This window comes from Topomyia yanbarensis, chromosome 3 (assembly GCF_030247195.1).
Source record: "Topomyia yanbarensis strain Yona2022 chromosome 3, ASM3024719v1, whole genome shotgun sequence".
Classification (NCBI taxonomy): domain Eukaryota; kingdom Metazoa; phylum Arthropoda; class Insecta; order Diptera; family Culicidae; genus Topomyia; species Topomyia yanbarensis.
The window spans coordinates 157,099,328-157,114,666 of NC_080672.1; the positions used below are offsets into that span (position 1 = coordinate 157,099,328).

The window sequence follows — 15,339 nt, forward strand, 5'->3', positions numbered from 1 at the left end:
TGCTGGCCTCAATTAAAGCAGTGGATGATATCAAGAAGTTTTGACTCGTGAGCTGCTGCCGAATAATGTGCTGGGGGAACGACGGCGACTGAGATGCCGCGGTTGCCTACTTTTTTCTTTACTTTGTAAGTAAGGGTTTTCCACTATTCGGGTTCTTGTTTGCACGGCGTACCCTTCTTTTCAGGGCGGCCTAGGTGTTTTTACAGAATTACGGATTTTCGTTTCACAACAAAAAAGGTAAATAAACTAATAGATTTACCGACTTTTATTCCACCAAATCTCCTCTTTGCTGCACTCTGTCGATGAAGTTGATCAGCTGCTTCTGACGATGGCGGGAAGGCGGGCGGTTTCTTACGACCGGCCGAGAACACAACGGCCGCGTTCTCCTGCTGGTGTCGTTGGCTGCGCCGGCAGCGGTCCTTGACTTTTAGCTAGGGATGTGAGCTTGGCTCCTTTGTTGGAATCTCCCTAGCGACGATGGCGAATTATCGCCGGATCTACTCGCTCCCCGCGAGAGATCCCAGAAGTCACCGCAGTGTACTTCCCAGGGAGCACCTTTGGCCACCCTGCTTCGCTCTCCTGGAAGCTTAGCTGTGAAGGAGAGCTAGGCTCGTTCGGCTGATCCTTCACAGCGAGAGCGGAAAGGCGTCTTCTGGGTCCTTTATACTTAGCCGGGGAAGCGAGTTGCTCCTTGGCGCTTAGCTTCCTTTTCCGGCGACCCGACACCAAAACACTTGAGTACCCGAACCACGGGTCGGCACTTTTCGAACGGGATTGTCACCGTCGCACACGCGCACTTCACCGCACTGGTTATTGTGGCTGGAAACTGTCCCGGAAAAACAAAAAAAATTCGGGGCGTCTGTTCGATGCCGTGGTCCGTCACTATCTAAAAACCTCGATGGCCGCCTTCTCCACGACACGAAAAAACAAACACCAACACCAAAAAACCGTACCGCCGCATAGCTATGTGTAGCATATCCAGCACACTTATTGCAGCAAGAGGAGACCGGTTGCCTATCCAACCCCTTTGTGTCTTGAATACAAACTTAAAACAAAAATTAGTACACCTATTTGATTACACAAAACCGTTCGACGATTGTAAGGACGTGACCCCTATCGGCCTACCTCTGAGTCGATTCCTAGTCCCACCAGGAGTACTTGCTCTAAATTTGAAGCAAATCGGACAAGTCTAGCTACAGGACCAACGTGCCTGAAGTTTGTATGGGATTTTTCGACAATTTATATGAAGAAAACCCACTAGCTCGCATTTTCACCGCTAGGTGGCACAGTATGCATCGAATTATCACTGTAAGTGAAAATAAGAAATATAATTTAATTGTGTACAACTTTTTCGAAGACTGCTAGTCAATTCGGCTTTGTTAAAAGAAGTTATTAAACTTTTAGCGAAGTGGTGTCTGAGTCAGTTTTGCATGGGGCCTAGCAGTGCGTGGTAGTGTATCGGTACTAGGTTCTAACAAACTAAACATTTTTGTAGAATAATGGTTAGATTTAGCTGAATCGTATGTTCGGAAGAATTGCAATACATAATACGAGTTATGTCTTGGTTAGAAAATTTTAGTGCCACCTGTGACCGCATAGATGGCGCCAACACTAACTTTTCAACGGAGAGAGAAATTAGGTGTCTTCTACAAATATCACCGGTTCTATTTACTATAGAATCCATTCGAAAAATGGTTTTTGAAGAAAATTGCTCAAGGAGCTTAACTTTTCGCGGCAGTGATGCCAACTATGCGATTTTTTTCAGTTAAATGTTAAAAGTTTTTTTTTTTCTTATAACAAATATTTTAATTTTGAAGATTCTAATGCCATCGTGTTCTGTAGATATTTTTACATAAAAAACACTTATAATGTCAATATAATTTGAGCGCATCCTGAGATGCACTGTTTTGAAGGGAAGAACTCGAATTTTCTCATATAAAAATCCATTATTATTGGCCAAAATTGAGAAAATCTTCAAAAAGTCATAAAAATTTACCCTGATCTGCTAAAAAGCAACCAAAAACGTAGTTTTTCATAATTTCTCGTCTACTTCACGATAAATTATGTGTGAACTTAGAATACTCAAGTTAGTTTTTTTATTGTTGTGCGCCTGCGATTTTATATGGGAAATAGCGTTTTTTGCTTCAAAATATCGCTGATTTGCTATTTGGCTGAAAAAATCGGATAGTTGGCAGCACTGCCGCCAATAACTAATATATTTTCTAAACTCCTTGAACAATTTTCTTCAAAACCCATCTTACGGTTTGGTTCTAGAGTAAATAGAACCGGAAATATGTTCAAAAGGAAATCAAGGGTTTTGACAATTTGCCAAAACGGGGGGGGGGGGGGGTGCTACCATTGCCCGAGAGATGATTGATTAGACACAAAAATTTGGGTTTTTATATATTGGCCCTAGATGAGCAATTCCTCCAAATTTGATTCAAATCCGTGAAGGTCGATTACACGTGCCTTGATCACTGCGCGTGGAATGACCCTTACATAGAATACATGGGAATTGAGAGGGACCATCAAGCCACCTGATTGAAACGATTTGGGCAGGAAGAGTGGAGTAGCCAGATTCTTGTTGCTAACATTTCGTGAACATTGCGCAGGATTTTCTCCCCATCTATTGAGGCTACTTTTTATAACAATGGCTTGCATTGTAATTGGCTTATATGGTCTTGTTATTGGAAGCAAAAGCTTCCGTAGTACATGTAAGCGAAGTCACTTTCCGACCACGCAATTCCTTTTTGGCCCTTCGTACAGTAGCATGCTGAGTATGGTCAGAGAGTAATGTTTGAACACGTCATGCTTGTCGTGTAAAGATTGCTCAGTGCTATGGAGAGTGTTCCTGTTACAAAGGTGGTAGTACCACCGCCACCACTACATCTACTGACCACCCCTTTCAAATGACACCCATATTGATGACGGTTTTCACTGTTTCTTTGGAACATGAACCCGCCATTTTGGTTTTCGAATTGGCGTCAAAAACCAATTTCCGGCTTTTGCTGATCGCTAGCGCTTTACAATGACGCCATTATTGGTGGTGGTTTGCACTGCACTGTGATAACCGGAAACCGCCATCTTGGTTTTGAAAATGGCGTCAAAAATCAATTTCTGTTTTCTATTGACCACTCCCTTTCGAATGACACCCATATTGATGATGCTTTTCACTGTTTTGTGGTAACCGGAAATCGCCATTTTGCTTTTCAAAATGGCGTCAATTATCAATTTCCGGCTTTTGCTGGCCGTTCTCTTTCAAATAACACCCATATTGATGGTGGTTTTCACTATTTTGTGGTAACCGGAAGCTGCCATCTTGGTTTTCAAAATGGCGTCAAATGTCCATCCGTACGGAACCGGTGCCGGAATGGCCTTGAGGGAGCTGTAGAACCGTATGATTGGAAGAACTTCGCATTTCGTATAAAGCTATGAACCGAAATCGCTGGAATGATAGAAAAATATATACATTTTCTTAGGTTCTCCCGGAACAGTTCTCCGGTGGCCAAGATTGGTCCAATTCATGTCTATTGTGAAGGATCAATGGGAAATAGTCATATGTAGCACATTTCAAAATACAATTACTTAAATTTACGGGATGTTTCTTCAAAACTCGTCCGTCACCTCACTGGGATGCCGGATATACCCCAAGGGAATTCGGATTAGTTCCGGAACCGGTCCACGGATTTGAACACTACTCGGTATATAGAAACTGGACTAAATTCCAGATCTTTTAAAGCCAGTTCCATCCAATTCGGTCAAAAATTGACGAAATGAGAGCAAAATTTAAACAAAATTTTCAGAAAAATTTTAGCTTGGTACTGTAAAGGTTAACAAAGTCATGGGTGCGTTTCGACTTAGTCTCATAGGAAAAAGAAACTAACTTATTGTCGGAATTGATTGGCGCCAGTTTGACGCTAAATCCCTAAAACGGAAACGCAATATGTGTTTCGAAGTACTGCTCAAACGTGATGTCCCGTCCGAACAGAAGTTCTATTTATGCCGATGAGACACAGTGAAACCGAAATTTGTTTTGGTTTAGCAGGCTTGGCTTAATGTTTACCCAATTTTTTTGTCCTTAGGGGGAAAATTATAGTAAAGTTATAATTGTCAATTCATAATTACATCACGGACTATATTGCTCATGAAAGCATAAGAATCCCATATGGATTTTTGTCGAAAATGAATTATCTGTTTGATTGTATTGCATTACGACTGAATTACAAAGCACAAATAAGATTACCAGGTTTGTTTAGAAAATATCGAAAAAATACCAAAACATGGTTGTCCCATTCATAAGCTCAATGAAAAAATAAATCTTGAGCAGCGTTTTTCTTGGCTTGATGTTTTTCAATATGGGACTCATATGCTTTAATGAGCAGTATTGAACCATTATAAAACAGTGTTTTTAAAACCAATATTTGACGCTTCCTCAATTTACGCATGCCGTCAGCAATATTTTGTTGTGCTGATCTTTTTAACGATCCAAGATGTTGAAAGCTCAGCAATTTGGATTTAACCCATTAATCAGATTTCCATAACTGAAAATTAGCAATTAAAATTGTCAAATTGACAGATCCGTTACGCAATTTTCGGTATTTCAGGCGTTTCTATTTCAAGGGCCATATAATTATCGCGTAACAATGACTGTATTTGGCATTGTTCAAGTGCTGCTAAACAACAATATATACTAACAATTCAAAAGAGATAATAAGTATTTGATTAATTTTGAAACAGCGAGATTTAGCTAAACTGTTTTACTACTAAATGTAATATTGGAGAAACTTTTTCAACTTTTAAAGTTGCTAGCAACTAAGTGTACATTTAGAATTATACATAGTTTCACAATAGCTCATTACCAAACAAAACACCCCATAATCAATCGTTTCCGAGTTCTTGACCAGAGCACATCGTTTCGCTTTTTCTGTTCGTTTAATCGGTGCTCACTGATTAAATGCTCTGGCATTTTTCAGAAGCGAAGGTCAGCCTTTGTGACACCCACACAGATGGAATATATTCGTAAATTGCTACGAATTATTTTCGTACAGACAATTTTCATAAAATATGCGAATTTTTTGTACATATGACGAATCATTCGTAGTTCTATTGAAACACTTTTATTTTTTATTTCGAATTTTTCGTAAAAACCACGAAACGACTTTCGATGACTTATTACGAAACGACTTCATTAGGCAAATGAATTGTTCGCTGCTTTATACGAAAGCCATAATAATAGTTACGAGCAACATTCGTCAAACCATCAACGTCAAAAGAGCTTCACTAGAGGTAGAATATGATGTCCTTGTTGCTGTAGTCAGATAATTGTTGAGCATCACGACAGTCTCGGTCTGACTATTTAGTAACCGTATCCATGTTCGCCGGTTTCAGGACGATTTCCTGAACCTCTTTTGCTTCCAGTTGATCCAGAATCTGGAGCAGTACGGATTCGGTCGGATTCAGTTGAGCTGAATCTTATGCAGATTTCGAGAGATCTAACAGTGCGATTCTCGTCTGAGACCGAAATATCAAAGGTCTGCCTAGACAGTCGCTTTATCTAATTCAAAATCAGGTAAACGGTATTGCTTGCTGCGAAAATTTCTCGCGGTACTATAATGTGTATATTCCAGCTATAAGGGAAGAAATTGAAGGCGTCGTCAACGATGAGAGTTTGACATGCGAGAACCTGCTGCAGTACGAAGTTGGCTATTGTAGAGACCGCGTACTTCAGTCGGTTAAAATACTGGCTTGCAAGCGTTTGAATTCAATGGTAGTCGCGGGAGATGGTTTGGTTATCCCCAATCAAACTCTTATCGGGTGACTTTCGATGGAACTGCTTTACCTAACTACATCTTTTTGCACTAAGTCAGACTACTGTCCGTCTGTACCGCGGGTCATGAATTGCACTAAGTGTAAACAATTGGGCCACACAGCATCTCATTGTAGTAATATGGACCGCTGTGGACACCGCAGCGAGCATCATGTGGATGATCCGAGCAGTAGAAATTCTGAAAAATGTTCTTACTCTGCAGAGAGTTTGCATGATTTCTCTGCATGTCCCGCGTACAAACTATGCGGGGATAAACTAAAACGATCACCTGCGGAGCGTTCGAAACGTTCTTTCACAGAAATGTTAAAGAAAGCTACACCTCCATCCTCAATGAACCTTTATGTTCTCTTGCTTCTTAACGAGGGCGAGGGTGATGACCCACATGAGGGAACATCTACTATAATGTCTAGAAGTTATCGGTAGAGGAGGAACATTCCGTCTTGTAAAGACCAAAAGGTGTCTCTTGACGGGGTTCCAAAAGAGACTGTAACCAGCAAGTAGCTTCTGGTCTTGTAGGATTACATCATTGACAAACTGTCAAGTATCCAACACATTAAAGATCTAAGTTCTGAAACACATCGACTACAAGTTTACGAAATTGTGCTCACACGCTATAAAACGAAATTTATAATGAAGAAATGCTATTTTAATTCAAGAAAATACCGGAATGAGAAATAATTCACTACATTATCTAACTTACTCATTTCCTTTTCCTTAAATTTTGTTGTTTTTGACATTGTCGTGTATCTCAGCCCACAACGCAGACAGTAGTTTTTTAACAGACCCATGTATATATTGCATAAAAACAAGCAAATATATTCTTTTCGACGTTAACGAAACGTCACTTCCTCTAGAGGACCGAAATAGGTTGGTTACCCTAGACATAGCTTAACGAGAAGATTAGAACAAGAGTGTCTATGGTGGTACGCAAATAGGTACGATAACACCACAACCGTGTGCCGGTTAACTGTTTACCCCTTCCAAATCACCTCAACAGGCACAATCGCATTGGCAACATCATTGTTGACCTCCCAATGGGGCCTAGCGATGCGGGTTGAAATGCGAGAGTTTGTGCAATGGTGATTATGGTAGATCCAGGGCCTACATCTGCAGCAGAAATCTTTAAATTAGATGTATAATTATCATTTCAGTAATGATTGGCTTCAAAGCCACACAGCGGAACGGCCTAATGCGGAAGGGAGAAATGCGCGCAAAAGGCACACAAATACACAAAATGTATAACATGCTGGTATGGTGAGTTTAGCAAATACGGATTCTGGTCAGAATCCGACAAGCAATTAATTCCTGCGTGATGTGGTTTCTAGGAATTGCATTGGTTTTTGACGCTTCCATGATGATTGTTTTTCGTTCTTTGTGTGAGCACCCACACGTGTAAGCACAAATAGAAATGCTCACCAGCTTGCTGCGAATTTAATAAAAGCGTGTAGGGTAAAAGGGTATAATACGCCCCACCGGGGCAAAATGCCCCTCTTCAATTCAGGAATTATCTAAAAAGTAAACATGACTGATAACAGTATCGTTTCATGAAATCAACGTACTAAGTTAGTTTTGTATTTTCAATATGTTGCAAAACCACAATATACACAAAAGTTTCAAAAGAGCTACTTTGATGTAAGCTCCAACTTTTTCCAATTACATTACAACCAATTAGAAACAATCGGATTTGATAGAACTATTTCAAGTCGCTTACTAGGATGTTATAGTTACTCTCTTAGTTTTTAGCTTGGCGTAAAACTATGTGTGTGTAGAATTATTCATGTATTCACAACAGATCATCACCGGCTAAAACACCCTAGCCATTGTTGTGGGGCATACTCACCGATTGCTGTGGGGCATACCATTCTCTTGTGAAAGAAAAAACTAGGATTTAGGCATCTTTAAAAAATGTTTGTATCAGGATGTTTTCAATAAAAAATGAAACGGATACTAATTTCTAACTAATATAACAATAAAGTAGTTGGTGCGGAGATCATAGTGTCGAATGGTGAAATATAGATATTTTTGCTTAAGAGGGGCGTATTAGACCAGTTTACCCTAGCTTATGTTTGCAAGACTTTTGGTAGTATCATTGGAAGTGAATTTGGAATGTTACTATCGGAAGTTGATTCTGAGTTATCTATAGCATTAACTGCTTCAATAAAATGTTTAAAATGGAGTGCGGGGTTGACAAAAACTATTTTAATATTTCAATAAAAACGTGTGTTTCAATCGTTTGGTAAATACAAAAGCGCGAGGTTCATTACATTTTCCAAAAACAAACAAAGTAATCTTTGTCATTTAATCAATACCAATAAAATAATTGCATACGGACAGTATTTCTTACTTTTGTTCGGAAGTGGAAGTTTTTATCGAAATCCACTTGAATAATATTGATTTCATGAGAACTCGAGAAAAATGTGAATTTAACGTAGTGCACCGCAGTGGTTTAAACTGTTTGTGTGTGTGCTAACATCTCCAATGTGGGAACTCGGATGCATTTCACCAAAACTAATAATGATATTGTATTATTAAGATGATTTTTTATACATTCCATTGAAGACATCTCTTTATCGCCCTTCAGGAACATACATTATTATTTTTTCGATGCCAATTTATCGACCTATTATCGACCTAACACTCTTATGGTTGCATATTCGCATGAGTCTAATTCAAAGCTGTCCTTGTCCCAATGTGTAACTGTTAGGTCTCAAAGCAAGTAAAACCTTAATCCAATCAAAAATTTGGAAGCGGAAAACTAACCTACAACAGTCAAAATGAGTCTGACTGACATGTTTCTCCATTTTATATTTTTTCTCCTTATTAATTTTGATCCATAACTCACCACTCGCCTTTGAATTTTTTTCTAATTTCAGATCCGGTCAAATATTATTGGGACCACATATGGCTTTCACATATAATTTCAAGCGATGATTTGATCCGTTTTTCCCTTTCCTTGAAATTGTTCGACACGGTTGAAGGTTGTCATGATCTTTTCGTTGTGTTTGTGTGTATATTATACTTGAATGATTATTATCTCTGATTGTCAGGATTTGTTGTTTGTGAATTTGATTGCTTTTTTTGTTTGTGGATTTCAAGTAGATGTTTACTAATATATTTACTGAAACAGCCCACTTTCAATCCTAACCAAGTAAAACACTCACAGACAATTATGAACTCAAAATGCTTTAGAAGCGTCGGATTAATCTTCACTAAATTCGGCGTAGAGCGATTGCCATTTCTAACAATAAATTTTTGAATTTTCAATTTGTCAAAAACGTTATCGTGAAATGAAAAAAAATAATGATCATAACAAAAGTTAACTGTTTTAACAATTTTGGGGATAAGTTAGGAAATTGAAACTCCGCCATCGAACATAGTATCGAGACAGTATTCCAACTAAATTGGAAACGGAAACGTGGCACTCATAAATACTTCAATAATCCGAAAATATTACAGAAACTCAGTTTCGATGTCTCTTGCCAAAAGACGTCTCGTAAATTAATATTAATAAGATGTTAGAAAATCATTTCCATGTCTAGCAGGTTAAAATACTTTTGGCACCTCTATTCGATATGCGCTACCCGTCGAAAGTTTGGAATCGCTTTATAAGCATTGCAACACTAGAGTGACAGAAAAAATGACCCCATCGGCCCACCCCTGCTTCGATTCCTACTCTCACCAGGAGTGTCTGCTCCAAATTTGAGCCAAAATGACCAAGTCCAGCTATCGGACCAACGTGCTTAAAGTTTGTGTGGGATTTTTCACCAATTTGGATGGAGAAAACCAAATTGCTCACATTTTCATCACTAGGTGACACTGTATACACTATATGATCACCAAAAGTGAAACTTAAGAAGATAATTGTATTACCTACAACTATGTCGAAGACAGTAAAGCAATCCGACTCGAATAGAAAAAGTTATTAAACTTTTAACGAAGAGAGGTCTGAGTTAGTTTTTCACGGGGCCTAACAGCGCTTGATGAAATAGTGGTCAAAGGTCGATATTAGCGAACTTTATTAGTTTTGCGAAAAAAATGGTTTGGTTTAGCTAAATGGTATGTTCGGAAGAATGGTAATATAGAAAATGAGCTAAAAAATTTGGGTGTAAACAATTAGTTTCACATTTCACCGCACCGCCAACACTAACTTTTTGGAAGGCATCTTCTCAAAAGTTGTAGGATAGGCATTTTGTAATAATTCTTCTGAGTACGTTAACTCGCTGTTTTGTATTACAACCAGTTTATAGGGTGTATTCTGTAAATAGCCGTTGAAATTTGGCTTCCAGGAGAATTTGAATGTAACAATTTAGATCATATCAATGAATACTCATCGCAACTTTTCTGTTGTATCGTAGTACGTGGTGATTACAAATGCTAGATTTACAACTTTTCGCACTACGTTTTTTCTCGGTACTAATCATTTCATTTTGATTTTTCACACTTGGACTTTATGGAATAGTGCACTGTTCAACGCTAAACGTTAAAAGGACTTTAACTATGACTCAATCAATCGAGCAAAAATCAAAAGATTGATATTTAATTTAAGGGGTTATATACAAAGTTGTGGCGAAAAAGTGAGCTATGTTCGTAATTTTTTTAAAGTGTTTTATGTAAAGCTTTTTTGAAAAAGCGAAAGGCAGTTCGTTGGTAGTACTATCGAAGATAGAAAAAACCAAATTGTATTAAAAAATATTCAAGGTTGGGTTCACCCTTACCAACAAGATCGAAAAAATCGATTTTTTGCGTATATCAATAAATAAATGTAGAAATATATCATAGTCATTCATATAGCCTTTTTAAGATTGTATTGTATATTTAGAGGGCTTTAACCTTGTTGGTCATTCACCCCCTTATACGATTCCAACAAATAAGATTACCAGAAAATCAGCTTGAATCATTTCTGTAGCACGTTACAATCAAAAATGCATACGGAAAATCAAATATTTGTTGTTTCATTAATTGCAACCAGAATTACGAATTTCGCTTTTACTGCCAATTAGATATAACAAAAACGAAATAGTCCACCAAAGAATGAATATCAGTCGATTTATTAGATCACCACGATTCAAATCATACAAAATAGTTGATGAAAAAATTATCAACTGAGCTATATGGTGCTTTAGAAAAATTTGTTGTGATTTTTTGTCTCACTACCACACCGTGCTGGAGTACGCAACACAACTGCGCAATGAAAAAACCACAGCCATTTTTTCAAAACCACTCAGCTAAGCCAATGGTTTTTCCAGCAACTATTTTGCATCATTTGAATCGTGATGATCTAATAAATCGACTGATATTTTTCTTTTAGAGTTTTGAAAAGGTTTAAATGAATAATCCGTTCACATGCTCAAAAAAGGTAACTTGAGCCTTAAGCTTTTCAAATGTGTTTACAAATATACATACATTTTCAAATAGCTATAACTTTTCCTTCCCTTTCCAAAAATCACAAAAACTAGTTTCTTTTTTGTCTCCTAAAGCAGTCCACCCCTTAATTATACCTATTAATTTAGAAGACTTTTTTCGGTGGTTATTTACAGCGGTGATAGGTAGCAAAATGAAAAATAAAATATGACCTGATATCAGCCTTTTATCAAAATAAAATTCGGCTGGTATATTAAAACGGATCATTACTATTTTAAACATTCAAGAACGTTGTATAACTTTTAAAGCACATAAGATAGGTACTTGGGATCTTCAGAAAATTTGTTCGCAAAAGAAAGAGAATCAAATCGAAATCAAATTAATAGCGTTCTGTTTGGGTGTTAAAACATGAAACACGAATGAGAGCACATTCACACACAGGAATTGTCCCAAATCGTCGAGCTGAGTCGATTGGTATATAAGATTCGGCCCTCCGGGCCTCGGAAAAAATCTTAAAAGTTTGAGCAAGTTCTATACATTTGAAAGAACTGTAAAAAGTATAGATTCTCGTAAAATTCGAAATTCTTTACCAACTAAATGAAATTTCTGTAGTTCTACGTATTTTGTCTAATTTTGAGAAAATATAAGCATTTGTTATTTCAGAAATTATTGGCGAATTCAATTACAATCGATTTTTGTATAAAGAAGTATAGGCCATCTTTTTAAATTTAAAGTGAATATGAAATATTACAAATAATTGCAAAATTCAGAACTTATCCGTATTAACTGATTTTTCCTACACCACACTATTACTTTGTAACAAACATACGATATTCGGTTTCTCCACGTTTGTACGACCATTTTGATATACTAACATACATACATAATATGTAAAACTTTTGAGTAAACATGTTACAATTCAAACCGTAAAACGGTGCAAAAAATTTTAACAAACCGTGTGTTACGAGAATTGTGAAAATCATACCGCCTAAAACCTCAAAATATATTGTTATTTTCTACTATCTGTTGCTTATATTACAAATCTAGAAACTCTAAGTATTTCATTGGTGTACGCAAAATTAAAATTGGTTGACAAACTATGAGATGCGACAGTTTGAGCAGAAAAGCTCATTTTTTCTGTACTGACTTTCAATTAGTATTTTTACAGTTACTTCGGATATACAAATTTGTTTTCCATTATTTTCTGATCATCGGTTTTTAGAAAGATATACCCATCCAATGGTGAATAAAAATTTGAAATCGGTGAACAAAGAGTTAAGATATGACAAGTCAAAGTAGTGTTCCCATTTTTTCGTTGACTTTGTTTTGCTCTTTATACTATAACCTACGGTAGACAACTCTAATCTTCTATTTATTTTAATGCGACGTGTTTACAAAAGACATACCTTTTCAGTGGTAAAATCGATTAGTAACTGATGAGATATGACCGGTCAAAGTACGCGATCGCATTTTTTGACCCCCTTGGAAATCGGAGTGTTACATCAATCGGCAAGCATTGGACCGAAGACTACATATTAAGAAGACTGATATCTCTTTCCTTCTCCACATACAAACGAGAAGCGACAGAGGTTACAGCGTCTATATTGGAGGGAGTTAAGAAGCCTTATGTAAAAGTGTGTATGTATGTGTGCATCACTCTGGGAAGTTCTACCTTTACCCGCAAATGACGTTGCTGTTACTGTCTCCAGATTCTGGATAGAGTTGCCAGCCTTCTTGATATGCAGTCTTCGATTGAACTCAATATGCACCACACCGTGTGGTAAAAGGAAACATAATAGGATCAACCACACCACACAAAACCTTCTCTATGCGGTTTCCGTTCAGTTCATCAGTCGTACACGAGGAGAACGATTATTGTTTGCCGACCCAATACTACTTTCTATATAGACATTTTTCTGGTTGCTCGCGGTCAGACCAGCATTGATGCTTATCTTTAAACAAAACCGACCGGGGAAAATTGATAGCACGAAAATCAAACGAAACAAGAGATGAAAGAAGTTTATGATTTACTTCTGAATCGCTTCTCCCACTCCACTATGCTATCGACTCTATCGCACCATTTCCGGAATCGCAGTTTGATTTTTATTGTCTTTTCCTGTGTAATAGTCTGGAACAAAATTCTATTCGCGTCATTTTTATATTCCCAACTTGTTAGAGTGGCTCAAGTTTCGTTTTTCTACTGCACATTTCTTAAAAGAAACCAAAGTCGCCGAATCAATGTCAAAGAGGTTCTCATGTCAGAAAGTCCATTTATAAAAACTTCAAATTATCGTCCTTGTTTTTCCAGAACAACGCATTTTATAGAGTCATCATACTTCGAATGTAATATGGGTTTTCCTGCTATAGCTATTAGTTCTTACCCTCTTGCCATACATAGGCAAAGGTAAATTTTCAGAAGGTGGATGGCAGGATAAAGGGCGAACATGAAATTATTGCGACACCGAAAATGTCATGCCAATTTTTTTATAATGTTTAAAATCAAACCCAAATTTTAGGGTAATTTTATACATATATTTACTTCAAAAATCAAAAGAAAAGTCAATCGATGGAGCCTTGAGTGTAACATTGAACGCATTTTCGCTTGATGCCCTCCATCAAAGTCTTTACAGTGTCATCCGGTACCAGTTTCTCAGTTTTTTCCATTTTCTTAATATGTCCTTCTCGTCTTAGACTGTCTTCTTGCTCTTCCGAAGTTCCCGCTTCATCATTGCCCAGTACTGCTCCACCGGGCGCAGCTCCGGACAGTTCGGCGGATTCATGTCCTTTGGAACAAAATGGACAGAATTGGCCTCATACCACTCCAGGACACTTTTTGAATAGTGGCATGATGCCAAATCTGGCCAAAATAGCGGAGCTTCGTCGTGCTGCTGCAAGAACGGCAAAAGGCGCTTCTCAAGGCACTCAGATTTGTAGATCTCGCCATTTACTGTGCCCTTTGTCACAAAAGGCTCACTCCTCAGTCCGCAAGAGCAGATGGCCTGCCAAATGAGATATTTGGAGGCGAACTTCGACATTTTCTTCTTCTTAAATTTGTCGCCCACATAGAATTTGCCCTTGCCGGTGAAAAACTCCAACCCCAGAATTTGCTTAAAATCGGCTATTATATACGTTTCGTCGTCCATCACACAGCAGCCATATTTTGTCAGCATCTTCTCGTAGAGCTTCCGTGCCCGAGTTTTAGCCGTCGATTGTTGCCGCACATCGCGGTTTGGGAAGTTCTGTACCTTGTATGTGTTTAGTCCAGCTCTCTTCTTTGCATTCTAGACGTAGCTCTGCGACATGCCGATTTTTTAGCCAAATCACGGCTTGAGACGTTGGGATTTGCTTTAATCATCCGCTTCACCCTTCCCTCCGTCTTTTTGTTCTCCAATCCCGGTTTTCTTCCAGCTCCTTTGCCATGGTCCAACGTCAACCGCTCCTGGAATCGCTTCAACACTCTGGAGACGGTTGAATGGTGAATGTTCAACATTTTTCCCAACTGCCGGTGCGACAGGTCAGGAAATTCCAGGTGTTTGGAAAGAATTTGTTCCCTCGACTCGCGTTGGTTCACCTCCATTTTCGTTGGATCGAAAAACACGACTTCGAGTTTGACAGCATGTAAACAATACACATCAATGAGAAAGTGTGCAAAATTTGGTTGATTTTTACCCAATGGTTATGCCCTGTTGAATGTGTCGCAATAATTTCGTGTTCGCAAGCAAAAATTAGAGGTGTTGAAAAAAAGAAACACGGGGGGGGGGGCATAGCGATTGCCCTGTACGCAGCTCACCTGGGTTCTATTCCCAACCCCACACATAGGGTTTAGGCTCCAAGGATGGTATTACTAACGAGCCCTTCTAAACATACTCAATTGAGTGTTGATTAGTAGAATTGTATACATTCAACTATTCAAATAGAACTAGGTTGCAGGGTTGTTAATCGATAATTAATCATCGTCTGTTCGCTGAGGCATTTATAAAACACAGTTACCAACAAACAACCCAACACAGTCAACTTAACTCTATGAATATTCTATCAAAAATGCCTGTTATGTGTTTTGAGATTATAATGCCTCTCTAGATGCTGACTCCGATCTATGCTCATACCCATCACGCATCCGGAACAAGCCACGGATACGGACCAGTCCGTGA

General features: G+C 38.2%; 1 protein-coding gene across 10 annotated transcripts in view; it reads left to right on the forward strand.

Moving 5' to 3' along the window:
• Positions 1-15,339, forward strand: part of LOC131692345 (uncharacterized) — a 312,974-nt gene that overhangs the window by 266,632 nt on the left and 31,003 nt on the right. For 5 of the 10 annotated variants that reach the window (XM_058979330.1, XM_058979331.1, XM_058979334.1 and 2 more), the window contains exon 6: positions 8,701-8,805. The exons of 4 other annotated variants lie outside the window; for them this stretch is intronic. In XM_058979330.1, coding sequence (XP_058835313.1) covers positions 8,701-8,805 — 105 coding nt within the window. Of the gene's footprint in view, positions 1-8,700; positions 8,832-15,339 lie in introns of all 10 variants that reach the window. One more of the 10 variants, XM_058979338.1, reaches the window with a different exon arrangement.